Source organism: Moschus berezovskii, chromosome 18 (genome assembly GCF_049115385.1).
Source record: "Moschus berezovskii isolate FMDL1 chromosome 18, NW_MosBer_1.0, whole genome shotgun sequence".
NCBI classification, from domain to species: domain Eukaryota; kingdom Metazoa; phylum Chordata; class Mammalia; order Artiodactyla; family Moschidae; genus Moschus; species Moschus berezovskii.
The window spans coordinates 37,239,589-37,254,980 of NC_142477.1; the positions used below are offsets into that span (position 1 = coordinate 37,239,589).

General features: G+C 43.2%; 1 protein-coding gene across 3 annotated transcripts in view; it reads right to left on the reverse strand.

Moving 5' to 3' along the window:
- The window catches only part of C1QTNF3 (C1q and TNF related 3), a 33,429-nt gene extending 18,954 nt beyond the window's left edge, over positions 1–14,475 (reverse strand). The window contains exons 1-3 of one of the 3 annotated variants that reach the window (XM_055422203.2): positions 13,840–14,475; positions 2,753–2,864; positions 630–784 (exon numbers count right to left, since the gene is read on the reverse strand). In XM_055422203.2, the coding sequence (XP_055278178.1) occupies positions 630–784; positions 2,753–2,864; positions 13,840–14,103 (531 nt within the window). In that variant the 5' untranslated portion in view covers positions 14,104–14,475. Of the gene's footprint in view, positions 1–629; positions 785–2,752; positions 2,865–13,800 lie in introns of all 3 variants that reach the window. The other 2 variants (XM_055422202.2, XM_055422204.2) reach the window with 2 other exon arrangements.
- Between the last annotated feature and the right edge of the window lie 917 nt (positions 14,476–15,392).

Genomic DNA, 15,392 nt, shown 5'->3' on the forward strand with positions numbered 1-15,392 from the left:
ATGGGTAGTTGGGCTTGAGATTAAAATGTCCAATGATAGCCTCATAAATGAATTTTTAAAACTTTAAGCTGAAGTGAATATGGTCTGGTCTGGAAATCTATAGGTGAAGGACTCAGAATGTCTTTAGTGATAAAGAAGATACTGATGAGAAAATTTAAATAAAAATTAATGCCAGAAAAGTCGATTTGATAAAAAGCAGTATTTGTGCATTAGTATCTATCTGTGTGACCTAAACATGAAAATGTAACAAAATTGAAAAATAAATGGGATGGTCAAATGTCTAATAATATGTCATGCATCTAAAAGTTTATATATTCAAGTTGCCAAAAATCTTTTTATTGCATATATCTTTTCATTTGGAAAACGGAAATTAGCTGATGCTCAGGGTTACTCTGTATTTGGTCTAAAGAGGGTGCTGAATTTCACCCTTCACACATTTCTCTTCTCCCTAAGAATGATTTCAAAGCATTTTGACAGCATCGGTCTTAGGCAAATATCCCGTGGTGAAAAAATTGAGACGAACAAATTGAGACAGGGTTTATTTACTCAACACCGAGGATGAAAAAACACTCAAACCTTCTGACTCCTGGACCCTAAGAGTCACTTGGAGACGTGTCAAGATGGTTTACCTGCAGTTCTGGTGGAATCCCTGGGTAGCCCTTCTCTCCTTTGGGGCCATGCTGCCCACGCTCCCCTCGTGGTCCCAGGTCACCTTTGTCTCCTTTCTCACCTTTGGCCCCTTCGTGGCCAGTGGCTCCATTATTGCCATTGTTCCCATGGTTTCCTTAAACAACCAGACATCATCACATGAGAAAGCCTAGTCACTCATACTCACTGTATATTTTTATAGAAACATAGTTCCTTTCTTCAAAAATACAGATTCAATGGCAAAAGGGGACCATTTGAAACAAGCCTAAACACAGCCATGAGGTCATCATGGAATAGGATCTCTCTCAAATGGAACAATGAAAACAGATTTAGATACTTTTAAGTCTCCAGATTCTAAAGCCTATTTTTCCTATAAAGCAAGACTTGGAAGAACAGTTGCATAGAAGACTGATTATCAAAGGATCCTTAATATCAGCAAAGGTTAGAAACTACCTAAATGTCCATCAATACTGAAAGGGTAAAATTTTAAAATGGTAGGGAATTCCCTAGTGGTCTAGTGGTTAAAACTCTGTTTTCACTACAGGGGGCATGAGTTCTATCCCTGGTCAGGGAACTATAATCCTGCAAGCTGTATGGCACAGCCAAAATAATAATAATAAACGACTTAGCGACTAAATAATAGCAATCTTTTTTCTAAGTGGATGTAACACAAGTGGTTTTTGTATCATCCTATATAATTTTCTGCATTTTTAAAAATTTCTACAAGAACATGTACCACTTTTGTAACTGAAGGAAAAGTAAAATCATTGATAAAAATTATAACAAAGCAAAATTTAGACAATGATTTCTACTCTTTACTCAGAGAATTTCTACACCTCTTCCTTTATTTTTACACTTGTTGAATTCCAGGCCCTTCTGCCATTTATTTTGTGTGCCACCTTTGTCAGGTTTCGTAACAAGCTTGCAATTCTTCCATACTGATGAACTTTGACTGTATTTGCAGGCTAATGTGCTGATGACAAAACTGTTTCTAATGGGAAACATGTAGTCAAAGCCAGTCCATCCTGTAGCCTCAGAAGAGTGTAGACCTAAGAAGAGTTTCGGAGGGTCTGAATGTTCCCTATCCCTAATCATTGCACCTGCTGCCTGCTGCCCGTGATGGTCAGTGACATAGGTTCCAAGCTACTAGTCATAAAGTCTAACACAGCACTTGCTTGTTCTATACTTGGTTTTGTTTGATAAGCCTCTCAAAGGTATGAAGAAATATTAAGTCTCATTGTTTTTTAACATCAATGGGAGTAAGAGAAGAGTAAGAGGACTTCTGCCAAACCTTGAGAAAAAGTTTTACTCCCGGGAATTGACCTGGAGACAACAGAATCAGATAGGTCCTCAGATTTGGAGGTTGTGGACACAGGGGACCTGGCTGCCCTCTCCTTGCCTGACCCAGGAGGCTAGTGAGATCCCCAAATGATCCATGCCTGGGATCCCACTTAGTAGAGATGGATGGCTCTAGAGGGGCCCAGTGGAACTCGACAGCACACCCTATGCCGCCATATGGTGCTGGAGCCCAAAAATGTTCCCATGAGTCCAAAAGAAGTACAAAGATCAGCTGAGAGACAGCTGAGCATGGAGTGCCTAGAGGCTAGGGGAAGACAAAGAGCTAGACCTAGAATCAGACAGAAGGATGCGTCATTCAGTGGAAAGGACTGTGAAGATGACTATAACCCAGGCCAGCAATCTCTCCTCCCCACCCTCACTTCCCAAATCCCCAGAAGGCTAGATCTAGAGTGCCCTATGGAGCACACAGTGGCAGAAACACTGAAACAAGAGTATGAACCTGTGAAGCTCCAGTGATTCCACATTCCACGCTGGTGAAGGGCCTCCTGGCGTGTAGGCTGGGGTCCCAGTATGCCTAATGCCTGTGGGATTCTGTGAGTGGTATGGATAATAAATACTATGTCTTATATACTTCTACCTCATGAACTCAGTAAGCTTAGTTGCCTACCCCACTCTCTTTTGGATTTTCCATGCGTGAGTTCTGGATCATACACAAGCGATCCCAGATCACTGAAGTTCACCCCTGGCTCCTAATTTGGTATGGTCTGCAAGTAGACTGGAAATAACGCATCTCTCTTATCCTTACCTGGAATGCCAGGGGGACCGGGAGGTCCAGGGGGGCCTTGGTAGCCTCGGAAGCTGTAGTCTCCATGGCAACACTTGCTGCAGTCTGGGGGCAGTCCTCCGGTTTGTGGAGACTTAAAAAATAAAAAGACACAAAGAGGAATTTCAAAGAAAGGTACATGTGAGTAATTAGAACTTTTGAATTTCCTCTGGCCTTGGTCCCTAGGTAAGTTTAATTCCAAACAACCCACAACAACATCAGAAAAGAAGGTGTGGGGTGGGTATGTCAACGGCAAAGGAATCAGGGAATAGCTCAGGTGAGGTGATGATCAGAAGGCAAAGGAAACAAGAGTGGACAGAATAGGCTCCTTGGAAAGTGGGAGTGGGAGTGGAGGATCGGAGTAGTGTTTCTAGAAAGTATGCTCTGGAAGCTATGGGAAAAGAGAAATCTTCTTCAGAAGTAGACTTGGAAACATTGCTTTTCTTTTCCAACTGTCTATAGTCTCAGACATAACTAGACTGAGTAGATGACCCACAAATGATAAAATTACCAGCATCAAATACAGTAATTAAGACTATGTATATTCATGATACTACTGCGTTAAAAGTCCTTAGAAATAATAAATTGCAACTCTATTTTTTCCAGTAGTCACAGAACACAAAAATTGCCTTAGAAAATTAAGATTCATGACTCCAAAAAGTTATTATTATTTAAAACTTGAAACAATTTCACTTTTTTAAACTTCTGCCTTTAACATGCAGGTCTGTTTCATATTCCACTTGAAAACTTAAGTGATTATTTCATTCCTTGAATCAAGATTGAATGTCCATTGAGTCAGTGATGCCATTCAACCATCTCATCCTCTGTCTTACCCTTTGCTTCCTGCCTTCAATCTTTCCCAGCATCAGGGTCTTTTCCATCAGTCAGTTATTTGCATCAGGTGGCCAAAGTATTAGAGCATCAGCATCAGTCCTTCCAATGGGATTGACTAGGTGGATCTCCTTGCAATCTAAGTGACTCTCAAGGGTCTTCTCCAACACCATAGTTCAGAAGAATCAATTATTTGGTGCTCAGCTTTCTTCATGGTCCAACTCTCACATCCATACATGACTATTGGAAAAACCACAGCTTTGACTAGATGGACCTTTGTTGGCAAAGTAATGTCTCGGCTCTTTAATATGCTGTCTAGGTTTGTCATAGCTTTTCTTCCAAGGAGCAAGCATCTTTTAATCTCATGGCTATAGTCACCATCTGCAGTGATTTTGGAGCCTAAAACTATAAAGTCTGTCACTGTTTCCATTGTTTCCCCATTTCCGTTTGCCTTGAAGTGATGGGACCAGATGCCATGATCTTAGTTTTCTGAATGTTGAGCTTTAAGCCAGCTTTTTCACTCCCCTCTTTCACTTTCATCAAGAGGCTCTTTCATTCTTCTTCGCTTTCTGCCATAAGGGTGGTGTCATCTGCATATCTGAGGTTATTGACATTTCTCCCAGCAATCTTGATTCCAGCTTGTGCTTCATCCAGCTCGGTATTTCATATGATGTACTCTATATATAAGTAAAATATCAGGGTGACAATATACAGCTTTGACGTACTCCTTTCCTGATTTGGAGCCAGTCTGTTGTTTCATGCCCAATTCTAACTGTTTCTTCATGACCTGCATACAAATTTCTCAGGAGGCAGGTAAGATGGTATGGTATTCCCATCTCTTAAAGAATTTTACACAATTTCTTGTGATCAACACAGTCAAAGGCTTTGTGGGTAGTCAATGAAGCAGAAGTAGATGTTTTTCTGGAACTCTCTTGCTTTTTCTATGATCCAATAGATGTTGGCAATTTGATCTCTGGTTCCTCTGCCTTTTCTAAATCCAGCTCGAACATCTGAAAGTTCTCGGTTCATGGACTGTTAAAGCCTTGCTTAATGAATATTCAGTTCAGTTCAGTCACTTAGTCGTGTTTGACTCTTTGTGACCCCATGAACCACAGCACCCCAGGCCTCCCTGTCCATCACCAACTCCCAGAGTTCACTCAAACTCATGTCCACAGAGTTGGTGATGCCATCCAGCCATCTCATTCTCTGTCATCCCCTTCTCCTTCTGCCCCCAATCTCTCCCAGCATCAGACTCTTTTCCAGTGAGTCAACTCGTTGCATGAGGTGGCCAAAGTATTGCAGTTTCAGCTTTAGCATCAGTCCTTCCAATGAACACCCAGGATTGATCTCCTCTAGAATGGACTGGTTGGATCTCCTTGCAGTATAAGGGACTCTCAAGAGTCTTCTCCAGCACCACAGTTCAAAAGCATCAGTTCTTTGGTGATCAGCTTTCTTCACAGTCCAACTCTCACATCCATACATGACCATGGGAAAAACCATAGCCTTGACTAGACGGACCTTGGTTGGCAAAGTAATGTCTGCTTTTTAATATGCTATCTAGGCTGGTCATAACTTTCCTTCCAAGGAGTAAGCGTCTTTTAATTTCATGGTTGCAGTCACCATCTGCAGTGATTTTGGAGCCCCCAAAAATAAAGTCTGACACTGTTTCCACTGTTTCCCCATCTATTTCCCATGAAGTGATGGGACCAGATGCCATGATCTTTGTTTTCTGAATGTTGAGCTTCAAGCCAACCTTTTCACTCTCCTCTTTCACTTTCATCAAGAGGCCTTTGAGTTCCTCTTCACTTTCTGCCATAAGGGTAGTGTCATCTGCATATCTGATGTTATTGCTATTTCTCCTGGCAATCTTGATTTCAGATGGTGCTTCTTCCAGCCCAGCGTTCCTCATGATGTACTCTGCATATAAGTTAAATAAGCAGGGTGACAATATACAGCCTTGATGTACTCCTTTTCCTATTTGGAACCAGTCTGTTGTTCCATGTACAGTTCTAACTGTTGCTTCCTGACCTGCTACAGGTTTCTCAAGAGGCAGGTCAGGTGGTCTGGTATTCCCATCTCTTTCAAAATGTTCCACGGTTTCTTGTGATCCACACAGTCAAAGGCTTTGGCATAGTCAATGAAGCAGAAATAGATGTTTTTCTGGAACTCTCTTGCTTTCTCCATGATCCAGCGGATGTTGGCAATTTGATCTCTGGTGCCTCTGCTTTTTCTAAAACCTGCTTGAACATCTGGAAGTTCATGGTTCACATATTGCTGAAGCCTGGCTTGGAGAATTTTGAGCATGACTTTACTAACATGTGAGCTTCCCCACGCCCAAGGTCAGGGCAGTGGCCAAGAGGAGCTGTCCCACGTCCAATAGGCAGTGGCTGCGCGGGCGCAGGAGGGCCGAGAGGAGCTACTCCACGTTCAAGGTCAGGGGGGCGGCCTTGAGTAGATACCCCTCGTCCAAGGTAAGGTAGAGCAGCTGCACTTTGCTGGAGCAGCTGTGAAGAGATACTCCACGACCAAGGTAAGTGAAACCCAAATAAGACGGTAGGTATTGGGAGGGGGCATTAGAGGGCAGACACACTGAAATCATAATCACAAAAAACTGGTTTATATGATTATATAGACCACAGCCCTGTCTAACTCAATGAAACTAAGCCATACCGTGTGGGGCCACCCAAGACGGGCATGTCATGGTGGAGAGTTCTGACAGAATGTGGTCCACTGGAGAAGGGAATGGCAAACCACTTCAGTATACTTGCCTTGAGAACCCCATAAACAGTTTCAAAAGGCAAAATGATAGGATACTGAATGAGGAATTCCCTAGGTCAGTAGTTGCCCAGTATGCTACTGGAGATCAGTGGAGAAATAACTCCAGAAAGAATGAAGGGATGGAGCCAAAGCGAAACAAATACCCATTTGTGGATGTGACTGGTGATAGAAGCAAGGTCCGATGCTGTAAAGAGCAATACTGCATAGGAACCTGGAATGTTAGGTCCATGAATCAAGGCAAATTGGAAGTGGTCAAACAGGAGATGGCAAGAGTGAATGTCGACATTCCAGGAATCAGTGAACTAAAATGGACTGGAATGGGTGAATTTAACTCAGATGACAATTATATCTATTACTGTGGGCAGGAATCCCTTAGAAGAAATGGAGTAGCCATCATGGTCAACAAAAGAGTCCGAAATGCAGTACTTGGATGCAATCTTAAAAATGACAGAATGATTTCTGTTCGTTTCCAAGGCAAACCATTCAATATTACAGTAATCCAAGTCTATGCCCCAACCAGTAATTCTGAAGAAGCTGAAATTGAACAGTTCTATGAAGACCTACAAGACCTTTTAGAACTAACACCCAAAAAAAATGTCCTTTTCATTATAGGGGACTAGAATGAAAAAAGTAGGAAGTCAAGAAACACCTGGAGTGACAGGCAAATTTGGCCTTGGAGCATGATATGAAGCAGGGCAAAAGCTAATAGAGTTTTGCCAAGATAACGCACTGGTCATAGCAAACACCCTCTTCCAACAATATAAGAGAAGACTCTACACATGGACATCACCAGATGGTGAACACTGAAACCAGATTGATTATATTCTTTGCAGCCAAAGATGGAGAAGCTCTATACCGTTAGCAAAAGCAAGACCAGGAGCTGACTGTGGCTCAGATCATGAACTCCTCATTGCCAAATTCAGACTGAAATTGAAGAAAGTAGGGAAAACCATTAGACCATTCAGATATGACCTAAATCAAATCCCTTATGATTATACAGTGGAAGTAATAAATAGATTTAAGGGTCTAGATCTGATAGATAGAGCGCCTGGTGAACTCTGGATGGAGGTTCGTGACATTGTGCAGAGACAGGGACCAAGACCATCTCCATGGAAAAGAAATGCAAAAAAGCAAAATGGCTGTCTGAGGAGGCCTTACAAATACCTGTGAAAAGAAGAGAAGCGAAAAGCAAAGGAGAAAAGGAAACATATAAGCATCTGAATGCAGAGTTCCAAAGAAGAGCAAGGAGAGATAAGAAAGCCTTCCTCAGAGATCAATGCAAAGAAACAGAAGAAAACAACAGAATAGGAAAAACAAGAGATCTTTTCGAGAAAATTAGAGATACCAAGGGAACATTTCATGCAAAGATGGGCTCGATAAAGGACAGAAATGGTGTGGACCTAACGGAAGCAGAAGATATTAAGAAGAGGTTGCAAGAATACACAGAAGAACTGTACAAAAAAGATCTTCACGATGAAGATAATCACGATGGCGTGATCACTCACTTGGAACCAGACATCTTGGAATGTGAAGTCAAGTGGGCCTTAGAGAGCATCACTACAAACAAAGCTAGTGGAGGTGATGGAATTCCCATTGAGTTATTTCAAATCCTGAAAGATGATGCTGTGAAAGTGTTGCACTTATATGCCAGGAAATTTGGAAAACTCAGCAATGGCCACAGGACTGGAAAAGGTCAGTCTTCATTCCAATCCCAAAGAAAGGCAATGCCAAAGAATGCTCACACTACCATACTAATGAATATTAAATGTATTCAAATATGACTCTGAGTTCAACACTTGCTTATTCAATGATAAATGTCTAAAATTTGGGCTTACTGTCAAGGAGGTAGAAATTTGGCAGAAGTTGAACGGCAGAAGAGTTAGAGTCACTCATAAAACTTTGAGTCTCTTCTAAATGGGCAACTTTTAATTATAGATAGCATAAAAAAAACTTGTGGAAACTTTCCTTGTCATCAATTAAAAATCAAAGGTTTTTTGAACATAGCATATTGTTGCTAAGGGATTCATTTTTTAAAAGGAAGGGATGGGGTGAGAGAGGAAGGAAGGGAGAGAGAGAAATGAAGAAAAGGAGGGAGGAAGTAGTCATTTAAAAATTCAAGTTTTCTCTGTCATTAGAAATCCAAGCAGAACAATGAATCAGTGCTTCACATTTTTGCACCTCTAGACTTTTATAGCACAGCAAATTCTGCTCTATACTCTGTAATGGCCTATATGGGAAAAGAATCTGAAAAAGAATGCATAGAACATCCCTTGTGGTCCAGTGGTTAAGACTCTGCCTGCCAATGCAGGAGACTGGTTTGATCCCTGGCCAGGGAAGATTCCATGTGCTGTGGGGCCTGTGGGTCACAACTACTGAGCCCATGGGCCTTAGAGCTGATGCTCTGCAACAAGAAAAATCCCCACAATGAGAAGCCCAAACACCACAACTAGAGAGCAGTCCCCACTCACAGCAACTAGACAAAGCCCGTGCACAGCAATGAAGACCCAGTGGAGCCAAAAGTAAAATAAATAAATAAATAAATAAAATTTGAAGAAAGAGTGTATGTGTGCCAAGTTGCTTCAGTCATAGCCTACTCTTTGCAACCCTACGAGCCCTCCAGGCTCCTCTGTCCATTGGATTCTCCAGGCAAGAATACTGGAGTGGGTTGCATTTTGTCCTCCAGGCCACCTTCCCAACTCAGGGCTTGAACCAGAGTCTCATATGTCTCTTGTATTAGTAGGCAGGTTCTTCACCATTATCACCCCCTGGAAAGCCCCATGTCTATGTGTATGTATTACTGATTTACTTTGCTGTACACCTAAAGCTAACACAACATTGCAAATCAACTCGACTCTGATAAAAATTATTTTAAAAATTTAAATTTGCATGAACAAAACATAAAACAAGCTAGAACTTTTTCCCTGACTCTTACTTTTTAAACAGGTTCCCACTTAGCTATAATATTAAGAAGCAAATGCCACATCTGTAGTCCAGCAACAGCTGCAACAGTTCAGAGCCCAAACTCAGGGTTTCAGGAGCTAGGGTTTGGACCAATCTGCTGGCCTAGTCTTCAGTCCCTCAGACCCAACCCTGGACAGGTATGGAAGTCTATGAAAACCTTCTACAAAACTGGTGGAGGAAAAGAAAATTAGCCAAAGCAATTGGTTAGAGACAATGGATTTCAGACACTTGGGAAGTCAGACACCACAGCACTGCCCCACCTTCTAATCCAAAGATGAAATCTGAGGAGTAAGTATTCTGTAATTTTCTGGTATGATTTTGCTAATATGAAATACAGATTTTCAAGCTCCAAGAAATTCTAAACTCTGCCAATAATGAATTTAAGGGACGGAGACGGGTGGTGATGAGGGAAAATCCTGAAGTGGAACCATTTATTTAAAAATAGAATTCAAAAACTGAGAAAACTAAGAATGTCAGAAAGAGAACTGGACTGGAACCAGAGCTCCCATTACAGATCCGTGTGACTTTCCTGAAGTCATTTTCTCCTAGACATCATTTTTCTTGTCCACTAAATTAGAGGACTGGGAAAAGTGGTCATGAAACTTCCTTCCAGCTCTATAATGCAAGCAATGATACTAAAGTCTCTCCCAAAGCCTCAGATGGTGACTTAGAAAGCTTTTGTTTTGAAGTCTAGTGTCTGGGCACAGGAAATTAGCTCCAAGAGATGAGGTACACACCCAAGCACTTTGAGAGCACAGTTGTTGTTTAGTCGCTAAGTTGTGTCTGATTCTTTTATGACTCCATGGACTGTAGCCCGCCAGGCTCCTCTGTCTGTGGGATTTCCCAGGCAAGAATACTGGAGTGGGTTGCCATTTCTCAAGGGGATCTTCCCCACCCAGGGACTATCTCCTGCATCTCCTGCATTGCTAGGCAGATTCTTTACCACTGAGCCATCAGGGAAGTTGAGAGCACAGGGCTGCCACCAAAACAGGAAGAGATTTCTGGTCACTATGTGGGCCCCCTCCTAAGAATCCCCTTGCAACATTTCACAACATGGTCCTCCCTCTGGCCTGGTCTTTCAAAAATCAATCAAATGGAACAATGTCTGTGAGCCTTAGAACAAGTTGGACAGGATGTGTTAGTTGAGAAGTTTTCTCCCAGGTAAGGGAGATTCACATACTAGGTAGTTCTATATATCACCTTGCTATCGACTCTTTTCCCAAAATTAGGTCAAATTTGAGCACGAAGTTCATGCAAATGTGTGGTATGGGAGGAAAAAGGTCCCTAAGACAAATTCTATCTATTCTGTAGATGGAGGCCTAGGGGCAGCTACCGAGAATGAAGCTCTACTATTGGGAAGTGACTTCAGGAAAGAGGGTCCACAGCTCCTTCTGGGGAAAGGGAAAAGCGAAGAGAAAGAAAGTGAAGGGAAGTGGAAGAGGGACAGACAGGCACCCAGGAAGAGCAGGGAAGGTTGGTAAAGGTGGAAATGGTGAAAAGCTGCAGAGAAGAAAATGCCAGGAAAAGGGAGTGAGGGGCTCCCTGGGAGAGTGGTCCCCCACCTCTGCACATCTTTGCACAAACCCTGTGGCCAGAATCCTCTTTTAGAATACAAACCTGACTTCACTGCCCTGCTATGCACGAACAAAACTCCTGCTTGCAAAATAAGGTCTAAGCTTTTTAACCGGTCAACAGAATCCATCAAATGGCACTAAAATCATGGGTGTCTTCCTCCCACAGCCCAGGCACGCCACCGACACCCACTCCTCCAGGCTCTCTCAAGGCTCTTCCTGTCACACAAATTTATTTTATCTTTTCTGTGAATAGCCATCTTTTTTGTCTCATCCTTTGAGATCTAACTCAACAGCCACTGCCATTCTGGCCCTTTCCTCCCAATAGTCTTTTGTGTGTGAACTTTATCACGTGGTATTGAATTCAGTTCAGTTCAGTCGCTCAGTTGTGTCCAACTGACTCTTTGCGACCCCATGAATCACAACACGCCAGGCCTCCCTGTCCATCACCAACTCCCGGAGTTCACTCAAACTCATGTCCATCAAGTCAGTGATGCCATCCAGCCATCTCATTCTCTGTCGTCCCCTTCTCCTCCCGCCCCCAATCCTTCCCAGCATCAGAGTCTTTTCTGTTAATTTATCCCCACAAGAGCCCTTCAGAACTGTTCAGCAGTAGAAGCTTGAGTGTATCTATCCCCATCCTAAAATGTGACTCACAGGAGAAGAACAGGGAAAAGATTGGTGAAGGAAAAAAAAAAAAAAAAGATTGCTAAAGGAGTGAATGAGGATTAAGAGAAGAGGCGGGGAGTGGGGGGAGTGAGGAAAGAAGGAAGCACACAGAAAAATCCTAAATTCAACATGGGGCTCCATATCCATGGGCAGAGAATTTTACTAAAACTTCTAGAGTATCAGTGGCTAAATCTCCACAGTAATTCCTGTTGGGGGCTTATTTGAAATACTGCAGGAATCCGAGGGAGTTTAAAAGCACCCCCCTTCAAAAAAAATTAAAAAAGGAAACCCCAAAGTGGCTCCTTACCCACCTCATCTGATTTTAATATGCTAGACGCCTAGGGCCACTAGCAGGTAGTATGGAACAGAAATGTAAATTGAATTTCATTGGCCTGCTGGATGCCAAGAAATAATGACCCATGACAGCCCACATCTGCCTTCTGCTGCCTCTAGAGGCTCACACCGCCGTGGCCAAAAAGGATCCAGCAGAGAGCCCATTTACTGAAGTGGAAAGTCCAGATCAAGGCTCAGACAAAAGCACAGATGTCTTCACCACTGATAAACACAAATCAGTATTAATCACTCTTCAGGCAAAAGACTGTCAGATGAAAGGACAATCTCTAAAAGTGGCTTTCAAAAAGCAGGACTGGGGACTTCCCTGGTGGTCCAGTGGTTAGGGCTTCTCAATTCCACTGCAGGGGGCACGATTCATCCCTGGTTGGGGAACTAAGATCTCACTTGCAGCACAGCATGGCCAAAAGAAAATAAATAAATAAACAGGATTGTGTTTAGAGGTTATCTTTTCTCCTGCAGCTCCACCAATTCAACCAGGCCCCACAGAACAGTTTGAACAACTACGTCTGTGGTCAAGTTAGAAGTCCCAGGTTTGTCTCAGATTCACAACTGCTTCTGCCTGTGATCTTGGTGTGATCATTCTACCAGTCTCAACCCACATGTTCAGTTTGTGTTTGAAAAGGTTTAGATTTCAACTGCATGGACGTTTTCAGGGCCTATCCAGTGCAAATGTGTGCGCATGCTCAATTGCTTTGCATGCTGTCACTTCACTCATGTCCCACTCTGTGACCCCGTGGACTGTAGCCCACCAGACTCCTGTGTCCATGGGATTCTCCTGGCCAGAAAACTGGAGTGGGTTGTCATTCCCTTCTCCAGGGGATCTTCCCAACCTGGAATCGAACTGGGTTCGATTTCAGGCAGGTTCTTTACCAGCTGAGCTACCAGAAGCAGTCAATTCTTAAAGTAAAATTTATCTGTTCAAAAATTGTATAATTCAGAGTAACTCTCCTTGCCCCCTCATCTGATTTCATCATGATGATTCCTGGAAGGCAAATCAAAAGCTGCTTCTTCCTTATGTTGTACAACTGAGACTAATATCATGTTATATATACCTCAATTAATTTTTTTTAATTAAAAATAATAGACATTTAAAAACCTGTTTCTTTCTGTTCTTAATGTTTTCAATGAAACTGAGTTTCATCAATTTGCTATTCACTACACTAAAACATTAACTCACTCCCACACCACCCTGAAAGAGTTAAAGATGCCTCCTTAGATGCTGAGCTTATACTCAGCATTTTACACAAATCCTCTGATTATCAGGCACTCGGTCATACAATAGCATGAGGTCTGCATTTTAAATACAGATATATATGTTTTTGTTTTAACTCTTTGGTCCTTTTTAAAACAAAGTGAAGACTTTGTAACCTAGAGTGCTACTAAATCAAATAATCAAGCCTGGCATGAAATGTCACAGTAAACTCACAAATCAAATGAAAAGCTCAAAGGGCAGCTTCTCTCTGCCAGGAAGAATTAAGAAAATCCAATTTATGATCTGTAAATGATTAACTCCAGCAACCCGGCTATTGGCAAAGGTCAGCTCTCCTCCTCCTTTCCACACCAACAGAGCAAGAAAGAAGCAAAATCACAGCAGAGCAGGGCTGATGCTCCACTCCCCTTTCTGATGGGGAGTCTGTGGCTTCTCTTTATCTCAGTAAATCAGTGCAACCTCTGCTGAGTGTCTAGCATACACTGCCAGCGCCCCTAGCACCCCACAGCAAGCCAGAGAGAGAGACCCGCGAGCAGTTCAGCCAGCTTCTGGAAAGCACTGCTCCCAGGAATCACAGCTGAAAAAAAAAAAAAAGAGCAAAGACAAGAAAACTCATGAAGCTTTGACAGTAACCCTTAAAAGAGAATTCCGAGTACCTGGCCCCAGAATGGGGTGATCTGGGCTAGGTCATCTACCTCGGGGGGCGGTAGCTCATCCGGCCTCAGGGATTTTAGGTCTGTAGAAGTGTTATTATCCACAGTCCCAGTTCTAGGATGGCTCCGCTCTCTCACTTTCTCCCTTCTGGAGCCGCTATGGCCAGTCTGCTGATGGCTTTGCACTATTCGCGCCACCACTTTATTAGCTCTTCCGCTCACCTCCATGTATTCATCTTGACACAGGCAAAAAGGGAGGAAAAGCAAAGCCAGAAGGTGCCAACAGACGAGCTGCCTCCCCAGCATGGTTCTCAACAGAGCCACAGAGCTTCCTGGGGAAGACGGCTGGGGCTCTGGGCGCCGTGGTCTCCTCGGGCAAGCGCCAGGGGCTGGAGATCAAGCTGCCTCCGACCGCGCGGTTTTTATAGTTCGGTGTGTAATAAATAAGGCAGCAGGCAAGCCAGAGGGAGAGCAGTCCTCCTCCGCGGGCAGAAGGGGCCCCATTCATCACTTTCCCACACCACAGGCAAAACGATTTGTGTGCACAGCTCCCAGTTGGTGGGGTTCATAAATGTCACACCTTGGCACGTTTTTTTTGTGAAAGTGTGAAGGGAACATACACAACCAGCTGGAAACAGGCAGCATTGTCCAGCGGTTTGCTTTTGCGATTAGACATGGAAAGGCTGCGCCTTTGCGGTCTAAGATGCCTTTTGGAAAAAACTCCTCCCGAGCTTGCCAGGAAATTCGGGCTTAACTGCATCAGTTCCGTCTGAAATGGCAGTGGGAATGTGTTCAGGGCCATCGAGAGAGCTATGCGCTCTCATTATACAGTTCATATTTCCCCCATTTAAAGGAACTCATTTCCCGTTCTGGCTCCGGCAGCAGAAGGCAGTTGGGTGACTCCAGAACACTGAGCTGGATTCAGGTTCAGAGTCTCTGGGTTTAGCAAAAGCATCTCCCCATCCTAGGTTTCATTTCCTTTTCCCTGGAGTTTTCAAAAGCCAGAGTTAGATCAAAGTGGATGAAGTCGCTTCTGGCCAGATGAATATCCGACATCCTGCTTCATATTAAAAGAAAATTGTCTCTGGCTCCTCTTCCTTCTGACACATTCTTGATTAAAATGAAAGAAATGCAAAGCTTCCAACCAAACACATGCCTCCAAGTAGATTAAGCTGGAGAAAACTATCATTGCCTTTAGGATACTTGCCACATTTTAATGAATTTAGCCAAAGAGAAGGTGGACTTTCCTCTTTTTTTTTTCTCTTGGCCTGCTGGGTCTTCCTTGTGGTGAGCTGGCTTCTCTAGTTGTGCCCTGCATCGTGTGGGATCTTAGTTCCCCAACCAGCAATTGAACTCACGTCCTCTTCGTTTCGGATTCTTAACCACTGGACCACCAGGGAAGTCTCGCTAAGCTCTTTGTGATAATGAAGAGAACTCATAGAGTTTTGCCGTTAAAAACCGCCTCTATTTCCACATCATTTTATTTAACAGTGCTCATTCACTCACATAACACAAAGTCACTATCCTCCCCCATGAGAAGAGACCCTGGGACTCAAAGGCAGTGAGTGGCCAGGATGCGTGATGCCAAGAGGACA